This window comes from Pseudoliparis swirei, chromosome 17 (genome assembly GCF_029220125.1).
Source record: "Pseudoliparis swirei isolate HS2019 ecotype Mariana Trench chromosome 17, NWPU_hadal_v1, whole genome shotgun sequence".
Lineage (NCBI taxonomy): Eukaryota > Metazoa > Chordata > Actinopteri > Perciformes > Liparidae > Pseudoliparis > Pseudoliparis swirei.
The window spans coordinates 16,032,257-16,059,661 of NC_079404.1; the positions used below are offsets into that span (position 1 = coordinate 16,032,257).

General features: G+C 44.0%; 1 protein-coding gene across 1 annotated transcript; it reads left to right on the forward strand.

The window, feature by feature from the left end:
* Positions 1-12,155: 12,155 nt before the first annotated feature.
* Positions 12,156-26,331, forward strand: fgfbp3 (fibroblast growth factor binding protein 3). Its single transcript, XM_056435611.1, has 4 exons — positions 12,156-12,494; positions 12,797-12,892; positions 20,947-21,226; positions 25,439-26,331. Exons 2-4 carry the CDS (start codon positions 12,868-12,870, stop codon positions 25,863-25,865), a joined length of 732 nt encoding a protein of 243 aa, XP_056291586.1. The 5' UTR covers positions 12,156-12,494; positions 12,797-12,867; the 3' UTR covers positions 25,866-26,331.
* Positions 26,332-27,405: the final 1,074 nt, after the last annotated feature.

Here is a 27,405-nt window from a genome sequence, read left to right on the forward strand (position 1 = left end):
AAAGCGTCGGCTTGACGAAATATCAAAACATGTGGGGTTTCTACAGCCTCTACACTCACTTAAATATCTGGTGAAACACACCACACCTCGGCTGTAAGCATAAGCTTCAGATATGCCGACATCACACTTTGGGTTTTTTCCGTGTGACTGCTGGATATTTCTATTTCAGTTTTAGTTTAAACATTGTTTAAATGGGCGATTTAGTTTGATTTCAGATAAGAGCTAAAGAAGCTGTAAGATAAGAGCTTAAAGAAGCTGTATTTAACATTCTGAACATTGTATTGCTATAAAACGACCCAACCTTGAAGTGTAATGTCTAGGACATAAATATCCCACTATCTCCCCATAGAGTGACAACAACCGACAGCATACTCATACAAGTCTGAACCGCCCACTGACACATGTTTATTATTCATTGTCTTTATCTCATACTATATGAAAAAAGGTTTAAAATGATTGATTTGTTGGCCTACTTTTAAGGGCTGATGGAGAAATTTAATTGGAGTTAAACATCTTTAAGAACCATTTTAAGATTTAGAAAATGTTTGTAGCAATACCAGTACTTATTTAAAAATGTCCTATATTTCAAATGAATCACCTCGAGGTTATTGGCTTTCCAGAAGGGAAGGTCACTTAAGCAATTTCAGCGAACAATTTGATTGACAGAAATGCTGATTTTCCCCAGGGTTACCAGAGATTATTTAACCTTCATTTTTTCCATTTTTTTGTCTTTAACATATGTATTTAACATTGCTATTGCTGTTGCTGATCTGTAGAGATCTGTAGAGAATTGCTGATCTAACAGAGATACTGAGGCGAGATGTGAGTTGTGACAACCCAGCATCTGAGAACTGAGAGACGGCTGCTGCAGCATCGACCGCTGCACATGTTTTCATGCCTTCTTTCACGTTTCCCACAACGCCGTTCATCAGCGCAACCGTTTTGGTTATTGGTTGTCATTTCTCAGGTTTTCTCTTGAATGTACATTTTTAAATTAAATGTGGCTGACGCTGTGCTTGTCTCTGTAGTGCTCCTGGTATAGTACATAGCGTTCGGGCAGTACATCGATTACAATACTTACCCCCCACCCCTTTGTTTTTGCTAATAATAATAAACAAATCTAATATGCATGTTACTCAGAGGCCATCTGTAAACATTTGGTACAAGCTGTGCGGGACACGAGACCACATCTGCTCTCAGCCATTACGCGGTGCCAGGTATGCTGGACGGGCAACCAGCCAACCTCAAAGAGCAACTCTAGATATCCCACAGGTGTTAAGCGCCATCGACAAACACCGCCAGATTATTAACTGGTGGGAAACATGTTGTTTACTGAGGGATGACATATTTGGGACACATATAACATCCTTTTATCATAGTTATAATTAACCGAGTGAAATATGAGGTAGTCCAAAGCAAAAAGAATAAAAATGGTGTATTGTTGGTGGTAATTCAATGTGTGTAGCTATTGGGCTGAAATGTAGAATCATGATCCTTTTTTTAAGATGATGTAACGTAATTCAGAATTGAACAGCTGATCCGGTTAGTAGTTCATACTGAGTACTGCTGAAGCTGCTTCATTAAAGGACCGATGTGGTTGTTAATGAAGATCGGGTCCAAAAAAAAAAGAATACAAAAAGTTCATTTTATTTCTCATTATGACCATGTGATATTTCAGTTTTTCTTTTTTTAATAAATTATTGTTTATTTGAGTGTAGAAATATTGTACGTAAAAAAATGTCTATAATATCACAACATAAATCCATTTAAGCTAAAACCTTCAAAATAAAAGCACGGGATATTTTTAAGAGAAGGTGATCACGTGTCTTTAAAGCCGCCAGGGGCCGCATAAAGTGATGCGGTGGGCCGGATTCGGCCCGCGGGCCTTGTGTTTGACACCTGTGGTGCAGAGGCAATATATCATAAAATGTGATTTGGCGCGAGAACAATGCTTTACAATCATTTCAGTCATTCGGGAAGGATGACATCATCAATACTATTTAATATTTAATTATTTATTATCTCACTATTGATGTTATCCTGAGTTTCACCAACAGAATGCGCTTCGTATTCTCACATAATGAACCAACAGGAAACCTTTCAGTCAGGTCTTGAGAACCTCTCACAAATGCTTGATGAATGAAAAAAAGAAAACAAAAATGATAGATGAAAAAAGGATGATGAATGTTTTTCTTTCCCCAGCATCCCTCTGCTCTCTCCTTTAATCTTCAGCAGGGGGGCCGCGAAAGGGGACGACCCCCTGACCCCCACAGGTGTCTCCTTCAGGCAGAGTGCATTAGTATGGCGGATGAGAGAGATGTGTCGAAGATATAGTTCCATAAAACATGACGTGTGTGTCGGTCGGGGCGGTTGACGGATGGGAAATGCGTCCAGTGTTTAAACCAATGATAATATGACATTTTATATTATTTATTCGATGTTATTGCATTCATCATTTTCACCATAAGCTTTCCCCTGACTTAACGAAATGTCAAACCGTATAACCAGACCTTAACAGACACATTTCTATTATATTTTATTCTTTTCCACGCTATAGGATCGGCAGCATTGAAGCTGCGGTTAATGTTTTTTTTATAATTAGGAATCTTTCTTACTAAGTGAAATGACCTTGAAGTGTCTGAGTGGCAGCCGTGATAAGAGTGAGTTTAATTCTCCAAATGCTTGTGATGGGTGCTTTAATGCTTCCTTTCTTATCTCCTTTAGCAAAGGATACATTGGACCATCCTTGATCAAAAGAAAGGAGATAGCGATGTCCCACAATTCCTTGCAGCAGCAACATTTAAAGCGGACTGTCGTTCCACCGTTAATGAAAACAAACAATATGCCGACCTTGAATAGATTGAACAATCATGCACTGATTTGGGATTCATGTCAACAAATATGAGTGTCCATTAACAACCATATTGTTTCACTCAATTTTAATTTAAAACATGTAATAAATACATACAAATCAAAAGAAAACGTTCCTGGTTTCTACTCAGTTGGTTTCTCACAGTTGTGTACAGATTAAAAATTAATCTAAAATTGTCAAACAATGTTTCGCTTTATTACCCGAAGTCAAATTAAAAACACATCAACACGGCCACATTTAATGACATCTACCGTGAAAATATAAAGACACATAAAGTAGACACTCAATATACTTTTATTACACCATTGTTCTACGCTTTGAATATGGATATGACCTTTCTGTTTTCATCCTTTCCTATTTCACTTCTTTTAGCTCATTTCAGAGATGCGATGACTATGCTAAGCACTGCCAGCTTCATCATCTATCATTTGCCAAAAATAAATCAAAAAAATTAATGAACATAGTTTACAATGCATTGAAATACAGAATAGTTGCAAATACAACACTTATTTTTGTCCTTAATGCCATCACGGCCTTCATTTATTAATAATTCCTATGAAGTAATATTTTAAAGCTCTATACTAATCATGTATACCATGTGCTGTGTTAATATTTCACAATTCTATGATTATCTTCTAAATTCTGTGACATCTGGGTTATAATGAACCAGAACGAGCACCATTCTACGCTCTTGACACACATACACACACACACAGGCACACACATGCACACGCGCAGACACACACCATTTCCTGTACCTTTTGAGCTGCCGATGAAATGCAATCTGCATCGGCTCCATCCAGACAATAACTAATATCAGCTCTTGCATATAAACCTGATATTTGTCTGCATCCTCCGTCCCTCCTCTCTGCCCACATCATTCTGTTTTTGGTGAAACATAATTTAAAGCTGGTGAGGAAACAGGGGCGATGCCCTCAAAAATTTATTTTTTGGTGCCTAAACCTTCAAACCGTAACCAGAGAGTTGGCACATGATGAAACAGAAGGAAATCACAGCCTGGTGACGCTGTCCGGCTGGTTGGGCCGTTGCATATAAACACTGTGTGCCGTTCTGAGCATGGACAAACAACACATGTTAAATTTGGAGGGACAGTCGTGTCTGTATGCAAGGCAAAGCAATTTGACATATTTCAATATACAAAATGTGAATGCATCAAACGCATTACAGCAACGGGACTTGTGCAGATGTGGACTTTTGTGTGTAGGGCAACGCTCAATCGATGTGAATATGCATCCAAGTGAGTTGAAAATGTTTTAACATGAGCAAAAAATGAACAACATTTTCAGAGATGAGGGACAAGAAGACATTTGAGATCACCGCGTGGGTTGTTACATCGTTGGTGCGTAGCTATAGCCGTCAGCTGGGACAAATAAACATGCAAAAACACATAAAAATATATATATATCTGAATGCCACATTTGAGAAGGTGTTGAATTTCTGGGTTTAGAATGATGGTTTTATTTATTTATTTATTTTAAATATTTTATTTAGGTCTTTTTACAGAAATACAGCCTTCAAAAGTAAGAATGCATAATAATAACTAGAACGGGCACTTGGTAGAGCGCATACCTTCGCATATTACAAGATCGGGCATTGAATTATGAACATTTTGGCATTAGTTGCCTGTCAATTGACCGCGCTATGGTAAAAAGAAGATTTTGACCTTTTAACGACCTTGACCTTTGACCCGATCGATCCCAAAATCTAATCAAATGGTCCCTGGATAATAACCAATTATCCCACCAAATTTCATGCGATTCGGAGTTATGCAAGTAACACGCATACAAATAAATAAATGAATAAATACACGGTGATCAAAACATAACCCTCCGCATGTTATGCTATGAGCGTTGTGGAGGACCCAAACGCACGCAACACAGTAGCTTCAGTATTCAATTCAGGATCTTATTAACCTGAAGTCACAAAACCAAAAAAACAACAAACAAACAAATCTCAACACGGGGGAACTGGCAGTCTCACTCCAACGTCGGGAGGGCAACTCCACCGAGCCTGTGGAGTCGGGAGGGAAACTCAACCGAGCCTGTACGCTGCTGATGAACAACTGGTCTTACCGAACGACCTGACAGTGAGCCAGAGAAAGACATGGTCCCTACCACTGCTGGTGATTACCGAACTCAACACAGCTGGTCCAATGGAAGCGGGCGCAGTGGGCGGAAACCGGGTGGATACTATAGACAGACAACACCACACAGACAGAAGGGAAACAAGACAGGAATCACACACTAGAGCAGACAGGAACCTAACAGTACCCCCTCAACGGGAGCCTCTTGGCGAACTACCAGGTCTAACGGTTCCGCCGGTGATAGGCAGTTATGAGGCCTGGATCTAAGATTCGGGAGGGAACCCAGCACCGCTCCTCCGGACCATAACCTCCCAGTCAACCAGGTACTGATACCCCTACCACGGCGACGGACCTCCAGGAGGCGATTGACCAGTAATGGGCCCCTCGATGAGCCGGGGTGGAGGGTCTGGCGGTGGATTAAGGGGCTAGAGACAACGGGCTTGAGGAGGAAACATGAAAACGGGTGAACCCTCATGGAACGTGGCAATTGAAGTTTCACCGAGACAGGGTTGATGATGGAGATGATGGGAAAGGGCCGACATATCTGGGGAGAGCTTGCACTCAGTGCGAAGGGGAATGTCCTGGTCGAAAGCCAAACCGATTGCCCGACCTGGTAGGTGGGAGCTGGCACTGGCACTCGATGTCGATCCGCCACTCTCTTATTTTGCTCAGCTGCGCAGGGCGGCCCGAGCCACTTTCCACATGCGCCTACAGCGTCGGGCAGTGCTCAAAACGGATGGGACCGCAACCTCGACCTCCTGGCTCGGGAACAGGGGCTGATAGCAAAGAGGCCTCGAAAGGATAGCCCGGTGGCGGTGGAGGAGGATTGTGGGCGACCACCCAAGGGAGATGACGACTCCATGAGGAGGGACTGGTGGCGATCACGCACCTAAGGATGGCCTCGAGCACCTGGTTCATCCTCTCCGCCTGGCCATTAGTCTGGGGATGGAATCCTGAAGAGAGACTGGCCGTGGCGCCGAGGGTGTGGCAGAAAGCCTTCCAAAGCTGGGAAGAGAACTGCGGTCCGCGGTCGAAACTATGTCCGCCGGGATGCCATGAAGTCTGACTACATGCTGGACCAGTAAATCGGCGGTCTCGCAGGCTGAAGGAAGCTTGGGCAGGGAATGAAATGAAAACCGATCCACCACCGTCAGGATGACCGTATTCCATCAGGCGGAAATCAGACGGGGACAGTACAAAATATCGCGATGTGTACCACGGTCGAGGCACAGGAAGTGGTCGTGGTAACCCCACGGGTGGTCGGCGTGAAGTCTTGTTGCGGGCGCGCCGTGCATGCCAGCACGTATGCCGCAGGCGTCCCCGAGACGGCCACCAAAAAACGGAGCTAGCCAACTTATCATCCGCGACGGATGCCAGGGTGACCAGAGAGACGAGACTGTGGGCCCACCGAAGGTCTTGGGACCGCACAGCCAGACGAACAAACAGCCGGTTCAGGGGGTCCCCTCCGGGCTCAGGTTGAGTGTGCTGAGCCTCGCCTACCACCTCTCGATCTCCCAGGTAACCGCACTAAGCATGCATGAGCGGGTAAGATGGTGTCGAGTGGATTCCTCCTCCGGGCAAACTGACGGGAGAGTGCGTCTGGCTTGGTGTTCTTGTGCCCTGGCGGAAGGTGATAGTGAACTTAAACGGTGAAGAACAACGCCCGCGAACCTGGCGGAATTGAGGCGTCTCGCCGACTGGATATCCAGGTTCGGTGATCGTCCAGACTATGAAGGAAGCACCGATCCTCCAGCCAGTGCCTCCACCTCCAAGGCCAACTTGACTGCCAACAGTTCACGGTTGCCAACGCTATAATTCTCCGCCGGGACAGTCTACGGGAGAAAAAGCACAAGGATGGAGCTGAGTCGGAAGCTGACCGCTGGAAAGTACAGCTCCGACTCCGTGTCCGAAGCGCCCACCTCGACGACAAATTGGCGAGTCTCGTCCGGGTGGACCAGGATCGGGGCCGAGACGAACCGCTCCTTGAGGCCACGAAAAGCCCTGTCGGCCTCTGGGGTCCACGAAAACGGCACCTTGGAGGAGGTGAGTCGTGTCAATGGTTCTGCCGGCTGTAGTCCCGGATGAAACGCGGTAAAATTTGCGAACCCCAGAAACTGCTGGAGCTTCTTTCTCTTTCTGGGAGGCAGGCACCGCCAATCCGTTACTGCCTTAACCTTCATGGGTCCCTTCCTCCTCAATGAAGATTCCCAGGAACTGTACAGTGACGTGGAACTCACATTTCTCTAACGAAGAGTTTATTCTCCAACAGTCGTTGCAGGACCAGGCGGACATGGTTAGTGTGCTCCTGGGGATTCGGGAGAAAATGAGAATGTCACAATGTACACAAACACAAAACGGTTAAGGAAATCGCGGAGGACGCTGCTCACCAGGGTCTGGAAAACGCAGGAGCGTTAGTCAACAACGGCATTACCAGGTATTCAAAGTGTCCCAGGGTGTATTAAAGGCCGTCTTCCATTCATCACCCTCACGAATTCGGACCAGGTGATACGGCGTTACGGAGGTCCAGCTAGTGAAAACCTTGGCACCTGCTAAGGACTCACAAACAGAGGAGATTAGTAAAGGATATTTATTCCTGATGGTGATCTGATTCAGACCTCGGTAATCAATGCAGGGACGGAGGCTCTTATCCTTCTTGAAACAAAAAGAAACCCGCTCCCACAGGTGAAGATGAAGGGCGATGATTCCGCAGCAACTGACTCTGTAATGTACCTCCATAGACTCACGTTCTGGCCGGGAGAGATTAAATAGCTAGTGGGAAGTGGAGCACCGGGAGCAGGTTGATGGCACAATCATAGGGACGATGAGGAAGTGAAAGGGCCCGGCCTTGCTGAATGCCTCCCAAATCTGCATATTCTCGGGCACTGCCGCGTCTCTTGAAACGGTGTCCGGTCTGCTGGGCGAAGAAACCTGATGAGGCACAGCAGATCTGAGGCAGCGTGGTGACAGGCGGAACTCCAGCGGTGATCCTGCCCCGAGCCCAGTCGATCTGAGGATTATGGGCCCTGAGCCAGGAAGTCCCAGGACCAAAGGTGTCAGGGGACGGAAACACGCAAAACGGGTCGTCTCACTGTGATTGCCGGACACGTGCAGGTAATTGGCTGAGTCCAGTGCGTTATCTCCGCCAGTGAACTACCATCCAGTGTTCACCCGCAAAGTGCACTCTAGTGCCTCGACAGGAATTCCTTGGCTCTTAATAAACCCAGTGTCCAAAAGTTCTGTTCAGCCCAGAATCAATCAGAGCCAACAGTTGCACTGGCCCAGATGACAAATGCAGGGTGACGGAAACAGTGCTTGAGGCCCAGAATGGGAATTCTCCTGGTGTTATCGCCAGCACCCCACTCTTACTGGCGAGCTCCTTTGGCCGAGCGGTCATGCGGTGACCCGTGGTTCCCGGCCCGACGTTCCGCATACGGTTATCCAACCTGACTGTGAGGGTGATGAGCTCCTCGAAGAGTCTGGCTCCTCCCGGACGGCGAAGTTCATCCCTCAGAAGATCCGACAGACTGCAGCGGTATATTCCTTCAGCGCCTCACTGTCAGCCAGCTCTGTGGCCAGAATCTGGAACTCCACGGAATATTCCGCTACACTGGAGGAACCCTGGCTGAAGTCGCTGAACAACGTCCCGGTGTACACCGGGTGATCAAAACCCTCTTGAATTCCTCCACGAAGCGCGTGGGCGACCCGAGCTGAGCGTCTGTGAGCCATGCCTCAGCCCAGACCAGCGCCCTGTCGGCACGCCACCATATCGCCACCTTCGCATTGTCCGATGCGTGCATGCGGGGCTGCTGACCGAAAACAACCACACTGGGCATGAACCTCTGCAACCTCCGGATGCTCCACCATAGGGCACGGGTGAAGGAACAAAAGACTCATGGGTGCTGGACAACTCCCCGTCATCCGAGATCGGCTCTGCTCGAGGTGAACGGCCGTGTGAACTCCTGTAACAGGCCTCCTATCTCCGTCATCTGGGTCCCGAAAGTTCGCTGGGACGTCAGTAGGTCCTCCAATACCTGGTGGTGTCGGCCGAGGAGGACACCTTGAGAGCTAACCGCCCTCTGCAGATGATCCGCAGAAAGTGAAGCTGCTGCTGCGGCTGGGTCCATTATGGTCAGGTCGTTCTGTTATGCTATGAGCGTTGTGGAGGACCCAAACGCATTTAACACAGTAGCTTCAGTATTCAATTCAGGATCTTATTAACCTGAAGTCACAAAACCAAAAAAACAACAAACAAACAAATCTCAACACGGGGGAACTGGCAGTCTCACTCCAGCGTCGGGAGGGCCACTCCACCGAGCCTGTGGAGTCGGGAGGAAACTCAACCGAGCCTGTACGCTGCTGATGAACAACTGGTCTTACCGGAACGACCTGACAGTGAGCCAGAGAAAGACATGGTCCCTATAACCACTGCTGGTGATTACCCGAACTCAACACAGCTGGTCCAATGGAAGCGGGCGTGGCAGTGGGCGGAAACCGGGGGTGGATACTATAGACAGACAACACCACACAGACAGAAGGGAAACAAGACAGGGAATCACACACTAGGAGCAGACAGGAACCCTAACACCGCATTTTCAATGGGAAGGTAATAAAACATGAAAATAATAAAAATAAAGTAAAAATTAACCATGCATCTAGCCAAGAAGGGCCATAAGGAACACAAAACTAAAAATGTTAAGATGGTTTTCATGGCACACCTGTCACAGATCACACAAGATAGGATGACAACCTCTGTGAAAGTTATTGCTTTGAAAAATGATGTTTCCTTTTGTCAGGCATCAGCGGCTTCGCTCACAATCTTTTATTTGAAGAAGATTAAAATGACACACTGCCGTGACCTCGTAACACAGCGAGCTATAAACGCTTAATTGATTCTGTATATTTGCAGAACAGCTTTAATGAGTAAAAACTCCTGATCGAGTGTGCGTGGTCATGTATTTATGTCGAGCACACTCCCACAATGCACTGTGGACCCTGAACAAATGTTGTGAATACATATTTATATTTGAAAATGAAACGTATTGGTCTTGTGAAATCACTTGAGAAACAGTTGAGAAAGCACTTCAGAATAGCTCGCGGCATTTTTGTTTCCTGTAATCACACAGCGCCATACCGTCACACTTTAACATTATTTAAACCCATTGCCGAGGGTCAGACAGAAAGTTGTCATAGAAACATGTCATGGTCCTTCGGGAGGACTGGTCAAATACATTCACCCAGAGCTTCAAGTATTAATCTTAAAGTCATTTATTGTTTTTGTTAATGTGTCTTTATTTGGGAGGAAGTGAAATTGTATCTACCTCTTTGAAGACATTTACCTGCATACAAAACACAAAAAAATGGGAAAAACTAATATATAAACTCAACTAATATTTTTACAACATATGCCAATTGGTGGAACTCGGCTGGTACAGTCTATATGTGTGTCAATAAAATGCTGTTGCATCATGGGTAATCCCCTGAACCGGGTTCAGAAAGCTCCAATTAGCCTTGAGTCATATTTTGGAGGAAGCCAAATGCCACAAAAAATGTACCTTGATTGTTTCACAATTTTATTACTTGTACTATTTTGTATTTGTTTTATGACAATACATGTAACATCCTTGAGGTAAGACATGTAACATCCTTCAGGACAGACATGTAACATCCTTCAGGTAAAACATGTAACATCCTTCAGGACAGACATGTAACATCCTTCAGGTAAGACATGTTACATCCTTCAGGACAGACATGTAACATCCTTCAGGACAGACATGTAACATCCTTCAGGTAAGACATGTAACATCCTTCAGGACAGACATGTAACATCCTTCAGGTAAGACATGTAACATCCTTCAGGACAGACATGTAACATCCTTCAGGTAAGACATGTTACATCCTTCAGGACAGACATGTAACATCCTTCAGGACAGACATGTAACATCCTTCAGGTAAGACATGTAACATCCTTCAGGACAGACATGTAACATCCTTCAGGTAAAACATGTAACATCATTCAGGACAGACATGTAACATCCTTCAGGTAAAACATGTAACATCATTCAGGACAGACATGTAACATCCTTCAGGTAAGACATGTAACATCCTTCAGGTAAAACATGTAACATCCTTCAGGACAGACATGTAACATCCTTCAGGTAAAACATGTAACATCCTTCAGGTAAGACATGTAACATCCTTCAGGACAGACATGTAACATCCTTCAGGTAAAACATGTAACATCATTCAGGACAGACATGTAACATCCTTCAGGACAGACATGTAACATCCTTCAGGTAAAACATGTAACATCCTTCAGGACAGACATGTAACATCCTTCAGGTAAGACATGTAACATCCTTCAGGTAAAACATGTAACATCCTTCAGGACAGACATGTAACATCCTTCAGGTAAAACATGTAACATCCTTCAGGACAGACATGTAACATCCTTCAGGACAGACATGTAACATCCTTCAGGTAAAACATGTAACATCCTTCAGGTAAGACATGTAACATCCTTCAGGACAGACATGTAACATCCTTCAGGTAAAACATGTAACATCCTTCAGGACAGACATGTAACATCCTTCAGGACAGACATGTAACATCCTTCAGGTAAAACATGTAACATCCTTCAGGTAAGCCATGTAACATCCTTCAGGACAGACATGTAACATCCTTCAGGTAAAACATGTAACATCCTTCAGGACAGACATGTAACATCCTTCAGGTAAAACATGTAACATCCTTCAGGTAAGACATGTAACATCATTCAGGACAGACATGTAACATCCTTCAGGACAGACATGTAACATCCTTCAGGACAGACATGTAACATCCTTCAGGACAGACATGTAACATCCTTCAGGTAAAACATGTAACATCCTTCAGGTAAGACATGTAACATCCTTCAGGACAGACATGTAACATCCTTCAGGTAAAACATGTAACATCCTTCAGGTAAGACATGTAACATCCTTCAGGACAGACATGTAACATCCTTCAGGACAGACATGTAACATGCTTTAGGACAGACATGTAACATCCTTCAGGACAGACATGTAACATCCTTCAGGTAAGACATGTAACATCCTTCAGGACAGACATGTAACATCCTTCAGGACAGACATGTAACATCCTTCAGGACAGACATGTAACATCCTTCAGGACAGACATGTAACATCCTTGATGCCCTCAAGCAGTTTAAACATGCCATCAGACGACAGCTCTTTCAGCTTTACATGTTTTCAGGCAGCTTGTGATCCGATCCCATCTCATTCTCTTTCCACTTCACCTCCTTCCTATTGCCCTTTTATCTCTCTCTCACACACACACACACACACACACACACACCTACACACACACACACACACTCAAGGTCGTGGTTTGGTGTCATAATCAATGCAGCAATCACGGCAGAGGAGGTGGCGGCGGAGAAAGAGCGCTGATTGCGGCCATCTCTCAACGACTGTTGGACACCAGAAAGTGGAGAACTCTGTCTGCTGTCAAGTGCTCCAAGTAATTACCAGCTCATCGTGAGCACACACACACAAACACACAAACACACACACACACACACACACACACACACACACACACACACACACACACACACACACACACACACACACACGATAGGAGACATGATGAATGACAACATGGTGTTGCTCATGCTTTGTGGCAAAAACTAATGTTTTAAAAGGAAATGAAAAGCTCTTTGTTCAGAACAACTGAATTTGACTTATTTGCTCTTCATGCCATTTAGGTCGTACACATTAAACCGTTTGCTCCAGATTAAAAGTTAACTTTTTTCTAATCAGCTCTCTGGATTTGAGTTTCTGGAATCCACCAACAGGAGGCAACAGAGTCACAGCTGCGGATCTGTTCTCCAATGAATCTGGACACACTGACCAGAGGTTGTTCTCTTCCACTTGTTCTGTCTTGTATTGTTATGTCTATTTATATCCACCATTAGATTGAAAATGTATACCACAGAAAAAAATCATCATCATTGTTGTTTTGATAAGTAAAGATAATCTATACATATATATGTGTCACTATTATTTGATCATTTATTTCTTTACTTTCCTCGACCTATGCAGTACCCAGCATTCCCTTACAACATGTCCTGTAGTCCAGCTCTGAGTCGTGTATTTGGAGGACTATAGAGTCGGGTTGCGAGAACAGATCTGGTCCATAAGTCAGGTAATGGGTGGAGGTGATGGAGACAAAATCAGAGCTAAAATGAAGGTAAATACTGAACGTAATTCATCATGTGGTCACCAACGCCGCTCCACCTGATGATCATGTTGCTCTCTGTGAGCTGGATGGGAAGTAAGTTCACTAACTGGTTAGCCAGAACCACCATTTCCTCCATATTTGTGTATTTCCTCCATCTTTGTGCATTTCCTCCATATTTTTGCGTTTCCTCCATATTTGTGCATTTCCTCCATCTTCATGTGTTTCCTCCATCTTTGTGCGTTTCCTCTATCTTTGTGCGTTTCCTCCATCTTCGTGTGTTTCCTCCATCTTTGTGCGTTTCCTCCATATTTGTGCATTTCCTCCATCCTTGTGCGTTTCCTCCAACTTTGTGTGTTTCCTCCATCTTTGTGTGTTTCCTCCATCTTTGTGTGTTTCCTCCATCTTTGTGCGTTTCCTCCATCTTTGTGTGTTTCCTCCATCTTTGTGCGTTTCCTCCATATTTTTGCGTTTCCTCCATCTTTGTGTGTTTCCTCCATCTTCATGTGTTTCCTCCATCTTTGTGTGTTTCCTCCATATTTGTGCGTTTCCTCCATATTTGTGCATTTCCTCCATCTTTGTGTGTTTCCTCCATCCTTGTGCGTTTCCTCCAACTTTGTCAGTCAACTTACCCTCATAAGACATTGATTTCCAGTTTCACATGTGGAAGGAACAGACTGATCACGTTTCGGTGGAGCCCTCCACCTTAGTTACGTCTTAATAACACAAATTCTGGGGATATCGACGGATTACGGCGCATTATATTTTTGTAGGAATCGCTACGAATGCTGGATGGGCCCGGCCTGAGTCCGACCACGTGTCATCTCTGCAGCCTTTAGTAAAAGATTAAATGCAAGATTCCACTTGCCATCCAGTTATATCACACTGTGATTCAGCTAAATGGAGATTATCATACATTTAAATGATAAATCACTCTCTCACTGGTGTAAAATCTATACAAAATTAAAGAAATTGGAAAATGTACAGGTGCCAAAATCATTTTATTTCTCCACATAATTTATTCCCTCCTCTATTAGTCATACACACAAACCCTGACACCACACCTCACGCTTCTCATATCGCTGCGTCCGCCGCTGCTCGGCTCCAGAGTGTACCGGCAAGCTGAAAACAAGCTGACACGCTTGTTCCTGATTGGCCCGGACCGGGCGGAACAACATGTTTAGAACATCATGTTTAGAACATCATGTTTAGAACAACATGTGCACATCATGTTTAGAACAACATGTTTAGAACAACATGTGCACATCATGTTTAAGAACAACATGTTTAGAACAACATGTTTAGAACATCATGTTTAGAACAACATGTTTAGAACAACATGTTTAGAACGTCATGTTTAGAACGTCATGTTTAGAACATTATGTTTAGAACGTCATGTTTAGAACATCATGTTTAGAACAACATGTTTAGAACATCATGTTTAGAACAACATGTTTAGAACAACATGTTTAGAACGTCATGTTTAGAACGTCATGTTTAGAACAACATGTTTAGAACAACATGTTTAGAACATTATGTTTAGAACGTCATGTTTAGAACATTATGTTTAGAACAACATGTTTAGAACAACATGTTTAGAACAACATGTTTAGAACATCATGTTTAGAACATCATGTTTAGAACAACATGTTTAGAACATCATGTTTAGAACAACATGTTTAGAACGTCATGTTTAGAACAACATGTTTAGAACAACATGTTTAGAACAACATGTTTAGAACAACATGTTTAGAACGTCATGTTTAGAACATTATGTTTAGAACGTCATGTTTAGAACAACATGTTAAGAACAACATGTTGAGAACATTATGTTTAGAACGTCATGTTTAGAACGTCATGTTTAGAACAACATGTTAAGAACAACATGTTGAGAACATTATGTTGAGAACGTCATGTTTAGAACAACATGTTTAGAACAACATGCTGAGAACATCCTTCTCTGGCCAAGCAGATTTTTGGACCCGGCAAAGCATCGTCTGAGCTGAATGAGAGGCAGCCGGGGCGGGCGAAGACACGCCGTCGACGGGGGGTTAAGCCGTGACCCAGATTCCTGCACGACTCTTTGTGCTGGAGGAGAGAGAAGATTCTCCTCATTCATCTCGCTGAGGGCCGAGATGCTGATTGCTATGAAAGCCGGCGGGGGGAAGAGAGAAAAGAGACTCGAGGGCCCAGTAGAAAAAGAGTGATTTTGAGTTTCGATGTTCCTTCATGCGACAGGTCATGCATTATGGATTCTTTTTGGGATGTGTATAATGAGAAGCTCACAAGCTTTTTTTGTTGTTGTTGTTCATATTGTATTTGTATATCTCAGGTTCCAGAACGAGCTGTGCAGGTTTATGCTGTAAAGGTCACCGGCTCTGCAGGAGCTCGTGTCACAGTCCTGAGAAATATACATATTTACCATCGCCGTCTCGAGGATCTCCATTTTAACGGGAGGCTATGATCCAGTTACGCCCGACACAATATCAATATGACTGCAGCCATATGCTGCAATTGTCATTTTGTCTTTTGCAGGCAGACATTAAATCAAAAATAAATCAATATTTGCTGATTTCAACCTGAAAAACAGTAGACTTGCAGCAAATGATCATGCATTGGGTTTAACCACTCTATATCGATGTGGTTAATGTATTCAAATCTATGTTTTAGCTTTGTCGAGAGAGTCTGGCACATAATCAGCAGCTTATTTATTGTTTCTGCCCAATTTATGACATACAGACACTATCTGTGAGGTTTTAGACTATAAAGAAATTATGAATATTTTAAGAGATTAAAGTCCAATTCAATTCAGTTTATTTTGTACAGCCCAAAATCACAAATTACAAATTTGCCTTAGAGGGATTTAAAATCTCCACAGATTTGACATCCCCGTCCCAAGTCCAGTATTGCTTCTCTTCGGAGCAAGTGTATTGAATTTGGGCAAAATGATGGCGTTCAGAACCTGATGATTTTATATAATCCTTAATTTGTTTTACTTATCGAAGGCCGTGACTCTGAAGAGTTGATAGTATTTTCTGGTTGAATCCTCACATAATGACACGCTGTCGTAGTACATAGGGGTTCCCAATCTATGCACCAGATTCACAGTAATGTTACTCATTATTTTGTAATAACCACAGCTCATCAGAGATTATATATCTTATACATCTCACTCTCATTTTCATCCGTCTCACTGTTTGTGGTTTGAACATCAGCTGTCTGGTGCTTTTTTTCTAATGGCCGCACCGAAAATATTAAACACTCACAACTAGGGCTGCAACAACGAATCGATAAAAATCGATTATTAAAATAGTTGGCAACGAATTTCATTATCGATTCGTTGTGTCGCGCGATTATTACGGCGGTCAATAAGTCACGGAGTATAAATAAAGTTGAGTTGAGCGCAGAGCGGCGCAGGAGAAACAAGAGTGGAGGGAGAGGAGAGACGGAACGCTGCGTTGTGAGAGCCAATCAGCGCTGAGCTGCTCCTCTGTTGATGAATCTAATTGGCTGCTGCTGCTCACGTGGCGCTGGATGCGGAAGTCATTCACGTAGTCGGAGACATTCACGGAGCTAAGTGTCGATAAAATAATCAACCGATTAATCGATTATCAAAATAATCGTTAGTTGCAGCCCTACTCATAACCAGATCCTTCACGCTTACATCAGAATCCTTTTGCGACTGCAGAATGACGTTATCATATTCCTATTAAAAAGATCAAACTAAATCAAGATGCTCTACTTTTATATATTTATATTTTTTATTAAAAAAGTGTTTTGCTCTGGAGATGAATAAAACTGAAGCATCCAAACCCCTGAGATGTCATCAGTGTCTCCCAGCGTGCGAAACCTTGGCAAGTGTATCCATTGTCCTCTTCTCTCACACACACTCTCTCACACACACACACACACACACACACACACACACACACACACACACACACACATAGGGGTTTTCCTCAGGAGGGGTGAATGTGGGAGGCGTTTTTGTTTTTTGGGTGAGTTCTTCGTATAGTCCTCCTCACCCCCCCCCCCCCCCTCCCCTCCACGCCTTCTTCCTCCACCCTCTCCTCCTTTATCCTCGTCTGCGCCCCTCTTTTATCCAAGTGTTTGTGGTCCCCACATTCCCACAGCGACTCTGAGCCGTGGAACGTCACATGGTAAGAACACCGGGCCTCTGCTCACACTAAATAACCCTGAACACTAAACTCTGCTTTTCTGCATCTTCCAAAGGCTCTAAAATCAAATATTCGAGCGCGAGAGACAAAGAAGAAAAAACGTAGGTTATTCTGTCATGACTTATGAAGGAAGCATTTGGAGGGGTGGGTGTGTGTGGAAGGGGGGATTGTTTTTGTTTGGGTGCAGTGTGTCTTTGTTTTTCATCTCCCAGAAACCGGAAAGCCATTTCACACTTTATTCTTATTTCAATATGAACTTGAAATAAATCCTAAATATGTTGTCAGAGGAATCTGAAAGCCCAAATCAATTTAAGAGAAAAAAGGGACACTATTATATCGTGACACACAGCTGCTAAAATCAGAAGTGGCTTTTGTCATTTACAAAAGCAACTTGATGTCTTTTGTATATATTTTATATATAAATACAAACATATAAAGATATATAAATATAAAATATATATAAATATATGTAATATATATATATATATAATATATATATATAATATATATAATTTTTTATATTATATACATATATATATTTTTATATTATATTTTATATATATTATATATAATATATATAATATGTAAAAAATAAATTATATAAAACAAATATATATAATATTAAAATGTTTATATATATAAATATAATGTTATAAAGAATAGATGGGTTTTCCAGGGTGTTACCCAATTGTGTGTTGTATTGATTCTATTACTCATTACAGCAGACACACCTGGCAGAGATATACAGGACTGTCTCAGAAAATTAGAATATTGTGATGAAGTTCTTTATTTTCTGTAATGCAATTAAAAAATGTCATGCATTCTGGATTCATTACAAATCAACTGAAATATTGCAAGCCTTTTATTCTGATTTATTGCTGATTATGGCTTACAGCTTAAGAAAACTCAAATATCTTATCTCTAAATATTAGAATATCATGAAAAAGTATACTAGTAGGGTATTAAACAAATCACTTGAATTGTCTAATTAACTCGAAACACCTGCAAGGGTTTCCTGAGCCTTGACAAACACTCAGCTGTTATAAATCTTTTTTTTACTTGGTCTGAGGAAATATTAAAATTTTATGAGATAGGATTTTAGAGTTTTCTTAAGCTGTAAACCATAATCAGCAATATTAAAAGAATAAAAGGCTTGCAATATTTCAGTTGATTTGTAATGAATCCAGAATGCATGACATTTTTGTTTTTTAAATTGCATTACAGAAAATAAAGAACTTTATCACAATATTCTAATTTTCTGAGACAGTCCTGTATACTCTCTACTGAGTACACATTCTAGTTGAACATTAGATCAGTGCAGGGTCACACTCTTATTAAAACAAGAAAATAATTATAATCGATTTACATTCAGCAACACTTTGAAAAATGAAATGAAATGTTGGCCGACATTCATCCGATCGTTATATTTTGTCACCGCACAGGACAGAGTGGCTTATAACCTTCATACCATGACGACTTATCAATTGCACACCATGTCATCAGAGAATTCTCAACTCTGATTGGCTCACATGTGTCGCATAATTCTCTGTATTATAAAAGTGGTGGAGATGTCGTGGTAAACCGAACATGCTGTTGGAATATGTGCGATGCCTTTGTACATGTGGTATTTTGTTTCCTTGCTGGACAAACCAGCACTTGTATTTTTCTGTACTCCTGGTGGCATTGGAATATAAAATAACTCGCCTTTTTCATCATGCTAGCAAAATAATTATATTTTTTTTACAGTTTTGCAATAAGACAATGAGCAGGAAGGCTCTGTGATCAGTCTATTTTGTTCTGGGTTTATATTTTGCTTCCAAATGTGCAATATAGATAAATAAAACTAAATAATTATACTTAAGTGCCTGTTGGCTCATTTGATCGCAAAGTGTTCGGCTATACCTGAAAAAAAAACACAGCTCAGAAACATCATGTACTATTGTTTTAATGTCCCAGCTCATAACAACACAAACAAAAACATTACTAATGGGAGTAATTATGGAACCTCTCAACATAATTAACGGTATCTAACCTGCTACGCGTTTAACCCCGCGGGGGCCACAGGATACGGATGCTCATTAAACCAGTTCAGTTAATTTAACACACAACAGCTAACTTGAGAAATCAGCTGCAGGCAGAACTAAGAGACAAAGGATGTAACTTCATCTTCACATTAGAATGATAATATATACGATATATAATATAAATGTATCTATCATCGACTGTATTTTCCCGTTATTTTTTGTTTTGTTGCATTGATACGACTGTATTTTTTGTGGAAATTAACTATGAATCGTAGTCCAGCTGTAATTCTCTCCTCCACCTTCCCCTCCCTCCCTCCCTCCTTGCTTGATGTTTTGTAGCTGCACGTCCGGTCTGAGACATCTTGGGAAAGAGTTTCTGACGCTTGACTGATTTTCAATAAGTCGCTGGCAGAGACTCACGCCCCCCCCCCCCCCGCTGGGTTCTTTGTCCTCTCTTTTTTTCGGACACATTTAACACTCGTGCTGTGTCACTTTATGACATTCTGGACCTCTTGGATACTGATGAGGCAAGAAAAGAAGAAAAAAAAGATATCTTTTCAAAGATTATACTGTTGAATCACTTCAGAAAGAGAGAATTACTTTAAATTGCACGTGCTCGTGTTGACACTACAAGTGCCCGAATATTTTTTATTTTGGCTCTCGCTCGGTGTATTGAAGTACAATGCAGATTTATAGCGCTGTCATAGGTTTTCTAAACATTTCCTTTGGCCTTCTGTTGAATATGTGTTAAGAAAGACTGGAAGTCTCATCAATGGGGGAAAGCTTTGGGACATTGTTGGGCTGTCTTGACTGACACGCCTCTTCAGTGTGGCGTACAGGTCGGGACAGTGGCTTCGGAGTGGCCGACAGTGTGTGTGTGTGTGAGTGTGTGTGTGTGGGGAGGGGTCCCCATCTTTAAAAAGACTGTGTGCCCCAGGGAGTCCTCTGGTGGGTACTCGTCTCTCCTCTTTGCAGACGATGTGGCTCTGTTGGCTCCTTCAGAACCGTCCTCGTCTCTGATCGTTGTGGTGAGGGGGGAAACGGAGCCATCGGGTCAAAGCTCCACCGTCTGTGCTCCGACGCTCGCCTCAGGCTGTGAGCTGGAGGGTGGCTGGGCCGGCACTTAGAAATAGCTGGAGGAGCTCAGAAATTCGGAGGGAGCTCATTAAAAGACTCAGACCAGGATGCCAAGAGGCCCTGCGGAAGACCCAGACCACACTGGAGTGATTTGACATGGTTTGTCCTACCTGGGATGGCCTCAGGGCTCCCCAGGAAGAGTTGAGTGGAAATATAGGATCCAGTGTTCCCTTTGTTTCACTCTGTTTATGGTTTTTACCAACTCCTAAAGAAACATCTGTCTCTTTACCTGACTCATTTTACACTTTCTTCACCAGGCGGATGGAGTTTTTTGTCTTTTTTGTCACAAAACTAAAATCAATGGATGACATTGACTTTCAAAATAAACAAAAAAGAGATATACTTCTATATGTTCTCCTCTTAGCTTGTATTTATGTCTCCAACTGTCTCCAGCCACCATGAGTGTCCTGCCAAGCAGTTTCCTCCTCCTCCTCTTCCTCTGCCTCCCCGTCGTCGCTGAGGCCAAGCGGCAGCCCGGCGAGGGGAAACCCGAAAAACCCCGGCAGCCTCCGCCGTCGCCCGAACCGGCCAAGAGAGCGAGGAATCGCTCAGTGCCCGGCTCCGGAGAGCTGACCACCAAGGAGGGCCACAGCTGCGTTTGGCAGACGTCTGGCGAGGGCCTGGTCAGCCTGCTGGTCAACTGCAGCACGGAGACACTGGGAGTCCAGCAGAGGTGAGCAATTCAAGTCCATCTTCAGTCATTTAAACTTTAAACTCTCACTGTGTGAATTGGGATGGATACTCACAACTGTAGATGATTATTAAAATCACTGCCGTGGTGATTTCTACGTAATTTGATACATATTTATCATTTATACGGGGCGGCTGAGTCAGACTGAGCCGGTTCTGGTTTGATGGGAGCAGGAACACAACATGTGTGATGTTTAAAAGAGATATTTGTCAGTGACATGTGTGTCAAATTCATCACCTTTGACCCCCGGAGACCAGGACCCACATTCAATTTCAATTCAGTTTATTTTGTACAGCCCAATATCACAAATTCTCCTCAGAGGGCTTTACAATCTACACATATGACATCCCTGTCCCAGGACCTCACATCGGATCAGGAAAAACTCCCCAAAAATAACATCTATAGACATGGGGAGGGTCAGGTTGCACACCTGGTTATGCAGGCCAACAGGGATGGAAACCAGCCAGGTAGACAGCCACGCAGTCACAGGGCAACATACAGATATACTAGAGGCTTGAAAAACAAAAACAAAAAGCAGAAAACGACAACAAAGCAACGAAAACGAACTGACAAAGGGAAAAAGGGAAATAGTGGGAGGTGTTATGTGAAAAGGGGGCACACAGGTGAGCAGGTGGGAGAATAGGGGCTGTGGCTGGAGAGACATGTGTGGCACAGTTGAAATATTTAGAATATTAGAGATGCACTTTCTTGCATATTCTTTTATTTCGCATTCATAAGCCATTCGAAAAAACGTACCTAGTGAAGATTGTTTCTTTCATTCTTTCGTTCATTATTTCAAGTGTATGCACTTTCTTGTCTCCCACATTGTTTTTGTTGTTGTTGTTGTTCTCAACATGTCTTCCACTCTTCGGCTTTCTCAATTTCTTTTCCGACCTCTACTCGCCCTTGTCCTCATCAGAATCAGAATCAGAATCAGAATCAGAATCAGAAACAGGTTTATTGCCAAAGAATGTTTTCACAAACAAACGAGGAATTTTTTTTGGTGGAAGGTGCAACATTTGGACATGACAAACAAACAACAATCAACGCGACGGAAAGACAGCAAATAATGTGAGAGTGTTTGGGTGTGTGCTTCAAGTGGTGTGTTTTAGTTAAAGTGCATGTTAAAGTGACGTGTGTGGAGGAGGGAAGAAGAAGGAGGAGGAGGAGGAGTGGGAGGAAGAGGGAGGAGGAGGAAGAGGAAGGAGGGAAGAAGGAGGAGAGAGGAAGGTGGAAGAAGAGTGGTAGTCCTGGGGGTGACAGTCAGTCAGTCCGGGGTCCATTCATGAGCCCGACCGCGACGGAAAAAGCTTTGTTGTGGCGGGTGGACTTAGTCATGATGGACCGCAGCCTCCTCCCGAGGGAGGGACTCGAACAGGAGTGTCCAGGGTGGGAGGGTCACAATCTTTCTGGCCCACTTCAGTGACCTGGAAGTGAACAGGACCTGGAGGAAAGGCACTTTGCAGCCGATAACCCTCTCGGCCGAGCGGATGAAGCTCTGCAGCCTGCGCTTGTGATTGGCTGTGGCTGCAGGGTGGCAGGCTGTGATGGAGCTGCAGATGATGGACTCAACGATGGCGTGTAGAACTGTACCATCATCTTCCTGGCAGGTTGAATTTCCTCAGCTGCCTCAGGAAGAACATCCTCTGCTGGGCCTTCTTGGAGATGGAGCCGATGTTCAGCTCCCACTTGAGGTCCTGGGAGATGATGGAGCCCAGGAAGCGGTAGGACTCACAGCGTCGACGGGAGAGTCACACAGGATGAGAGGGCGGGTGGGGCTGCATTCTCCTGAAATCCACAACCATCTCCACTGTCTTTAGAGCGTTGAGCTCCAGGTTGTTCTGGCTGCACCAGGTCACCAGGTGGTCAGTCTCCCACCTGTAGGCGGTCTCGTCCCCACCAGAGATGAGTCCAATGAGGGTGGTGTCATCCGTGAACTTTAGGAGCTTGACGGACTGGTGACTGGAGGTGCAGCTGTTGGTGTACAGGGAGAACAGCAGAGGGAGAGAACACAGCCTTGGGGAACCCGTGCTGGTGGTCCGGGAGCCTGAGACGTGTTTCCCAGCCTCACGTGCTGCTTCCTGTCGGTCAGGAAGTCTGTGATCCACCTGCAGGTGGAGTCGGCACGTGCAGCTGGGAGAGCTTGTCCTGCAGCAGGGACGGATGATTGTATTGAAGGCAGAGCTGAAGTCCACAAACAGGATCCTGGCGAGGTTCCTCGGGAGTCCAGATGCTGGAGGATGTAGTGAAGGGCATGTTGACTGCATCGTCTGCAGACCTGTTGGCTCTGTAGGCGAACTGCAGGGGTCCAGGAGTGGGTCGGTGATGGTCTTGAGGTGTGACAGGACCAGCGTTCAAGGACTTCATGACCACAGAGGTCAGGCGACGGGCCTGTAGTCATTGAGTCCTGTGATCTTGGGTTTTTGGGACGGGATGATGGTGGAGGCCTTGAAGCAGGCTGGAACGTGGCATGTCTCCAGGAGGTGTTGAAGATGTCGGTGAACACCGGAGACAGCTGGTCAGCACAGTGCTTCAGGGTGGAGGGGAGACGGAGTCCGGGCCCGCTGCTTTGGGTTCTGCTTTTAAACAGCCTGTTGACGGCTCTCCAGGATGACGAGGGGTCGCTGAGTTGATGGAGGTGCTCCAGAGGTGTGAGCCCCTGATGGGCTGGGGAGGGTGGGCTGATGGTCTGTGGCTTGTTGGTGGGGCTGTGGGGATTGTCTCAGGACTGCTCCATTGTCTTTCAAAGCGCAGTAGAACTCATTTAGCCTCCTGCCAGAAGCACATTGTTCATGGAGTGGGGTGATTTGGGCTTGTAGTTGGTGATCTGCCTGAGCCTCTCCAGACAGAAGCAGAGTCGTTTGCTGAGAGCTGCTGTTGCAGTTTCTCAGAGTACAGTCGTTTAGCATCTCTCACCGCCTTGCTAAACCTGTATTTGGACTCTGTGTACAGGTCCTTGTCCCCACTCCTGAATGCCTGGTCCTTCTGCAGTCTTAGCTTCCTGAGCTCCGCTGTGAACCAGGGTTTGTCGTTGTTATAACTCACCCTGGAGCTGGATGGAATACAGCTGTCCTCACAGAAGCTGATGTAGGAAGTTACAGCCTCTGTGTACTCATCCAGGCTGTTGGTAGCAGTCCTGAAGACATCCCAGTCAGTACAGTCCAAGCACGCCGAGATCCTCCAGAGCCTCACTGGTCCACTTCTTGAACTTCCTCACCACAGGTTTGCAGAGCTTTAGTCTCTGCCTGTATGAGGGAATCAGATGAACCATGACGTGGTCAGAGTTTCCCAGTGCAGCTCGAGGACGGCGTGATAGGCCCTGCTGATTGTTGTGTAGCAGTGGTCCAGAATGCTCTTCTCTGGTAGGGCATTTAATTAACTGTCTATATTTAGGAGTTCGTGGCTGAGGTTTCCTTTGTTAAAATCCAGTACAATAACTAAAGAGTCCGGAAGGTCCGCCCACACACCGTATCTGTTCGGCGAGGTCTGTTGTGCCTCGTCACGCGGCATGTAAACTCCGCCAGGATGAATGAAGCGAACTCACGGGGAGTAGAAGGGTTTGCAGTGAATGATAAAGATTCCAGGTCCGCGAACAGTGCTGTAGAATCACCGTTACGTCGTTGCACCAGCCGTTGTTGAGGTAAAGCAGATTCCTCCACCCTTTTTTTTCCGGAGAGCTCCGTGACCCGTCCGCTCGAACAGCTGGAAGCCAGCGAGCTGGAGCGCAGAGTCTGGTATCGAGCCACTAAGCCATGATTCCGTGAAGCACAGAACGGAGGATGAGGAGAAGTCTCTGTCTCTCCCACCAGCAGCTGGAGTTCGTCCAGTTTGTTGCACAGTGAGCGGACGTTGAGAGAAATATGCCCGGCAGCGCTGTACGAGATCCCGTTTCCGTAGCCGCATAAGCGCCCTGAGCGTTTCCTCTCCGGGCGGCTAACACTCACCCGAGGTGAGCACACCTTTTACAAAAATGTCCAGTAACTCCACAGAAGTTAAAAACGTTGGAAGTAAATCCGCTGGAGTTGTTCCCCTGATGTTCAAGAGCTCTTCTCTGGTGAAAGAGCTCTGGGAATCCCAGCAGAAAACAGTATTTAAAACGAAAACAACAAAAAACATCGCGCACCAACACACCGAGGCGACCGTCCGCGGCGCCATCAGGAAGTACTCTTTGTATCTGCGTCCCTTCCCCTCCAGGTACTGGTGTCGGTACGCCGGTAAGCCAGACCTCTGCCAGGCCTACGGAGTGAAGTCCAGCCAGTACTGGAAGCAGCTGGTGGGGAAGCTGAAGAAGAGGCAGAACGCCTGCGAAGGAGAGAAAGTCCTGAAGGCCAAAACCTGCAAGAAGGCTGCCGCCGAGGCCCACATGAAGCTCGCCCAACGCAGCGGGGACGAGGAGAGGAAGGGAGGGAAGAAGAGAGTGCCGCCGGCCAGCAAGAGCTCAGACGGAGGGAAGGCAGAGAGGAGGAGGATGAAGAAGGAGGAGGAAGAGGAGATCAAGACGGAGGATTGGACTGGGTTTGATGAGGAAGGAGTGGTGAACGACATAGAGCCGGTGCAGAGTTACTGCAGAGAGGGGTGGCACTCCGTCTGCTCCTTCTTTGTCAAGTTCTTTGAGGGTTGATAGGAAATTATAAAGGATAAAAATAAAAATAAATCAATCTACAGGAAATACCAGGCAGCTTACTTGTGAAAAAAAAGAAAAGAAATTGATTTCTTTTTTATTTATGAGCTTTTAAAATAAATGATGGATGTTTAAGACCTGGCAATATGAATCATACAACACCATTATATTAAACCTTCAATATTAATTAAAAGCCACAATCCACTAGATGCCCCTCCTGATGAACAACATGTTTATTACATTTGACTTCAGTTTTCAGTTAATTAATTATATTTAGCTTTTGGATGTGTTATGTCATATATACGTTGTTGTAGTTGAGTTGTATAAACTGTGTCATGTTGGAACTTTCTGACTAAAAATAATGTAAATTGTGTTTTGGTGAACAATCAAGCAATGGTCATCACTGACGATGATGGCAACAATAGTGATTATTAGTTTATCTTTGTGACGTGTTTCTAATATTTTGTGTACACTTTGTGTAACTGTTCTGCAATCTGGTTGATGTCGGATGTGATTTGTGGAAGTTGAACCCCAGAGGAATTGTTTAAAAAATAAATAAATACATTTTAACTTTCGTTCCGGAGTTTTTTTTTTATTAAAGCTAAATTCTTTGAATAAACAAATATTTGTTTTTCATCTCTACCTCGCCATTGAAAAACACTCACATTCACCTCAGAGATGCACATTATTATAAAAATATATAATGGCTGACTTTTTGGGTAAATACGAGATAACATATACAGTGGAATTTAAAGAGGTTTAACCATATCATATTTTGCTTAATCAATCAAAGGTTTAGTTTTTGAGGGTGAGGGTACTATTGACTTATTACAGCTCAGTAGCACCATGGTAGTAATAGCTCATCTGATTATACTAATGTGATATTATTTTTAATAAAAAAGTGTCCAGTGCAAACTCCAGTAAATCATCAGTAATTACTGGAAGAAAAAGCACAAGTTCCATATTTTATTTTATTTCGTTACCATTTTCAGTTCAGTCTGGTTATTTTATTCTCTCTCCCTCTCTTACTCTCCCACTCTTTCTCAAATTGATTTATCCTCATTCCATCCTTTTTCTTGTCAATTTCCAGTTTGTTGATTTATTGCCAGTGATAGTCAAGTAGTATACGAATGGAGAAAATACAGCAGAAACCGGAGAAAGGTAAAGAAATGAAAATTGGTTGGTGGAGTTATCGAGCGCCACTGTTGCACGCGAGTGATCACCGCAGCTGCACTTTTCGTTTCTTTATGGCTCTTACATTGATCTGGAAACTGCTCAGATTAGTAAACGCTGATATAAATTGTTCAGAAGGGCAGTTACAGACAGCGAGGCTGTATGATGTCATTCATATGAAATTATGTAAATATATATGTACACAAGTACCACTTGTGCCTGTCCACCTAACACGCCGTCTACAGAAGGGCATTAAATATACAACATCAATAACTTAGCAGGAGAAGGAGTCCCAAGAACAGAAAAAAGAAGTGAGCATTTGGAAAGCCTGGACAACTTTCCGATGTCCCCATGGCAACGGCCTAAG

Bases quoted from the DNA above. Each gene is read 5' to 3' on its own strand.
- fgfbp3 (XM_056435611.1), top strand. From the start codon at position 12,868: ATGAATCTGGACACACTGACCAGAG. The intron at 12,893-20,946 runs GTTGTTCTCTTC...AACTGTCTCCAG, and splicing joins TCTGGACACACTGACCAGAG to CCACCATGAGTGTCCTGCCA. The intron at 21,227-25,438 runs GTGAGCAATTCA...CTTCCCCTCCAG, and splicing joins ACACTGGGAGTCCAGCAGAG to GTACTGGTGTCGGTACGCCG.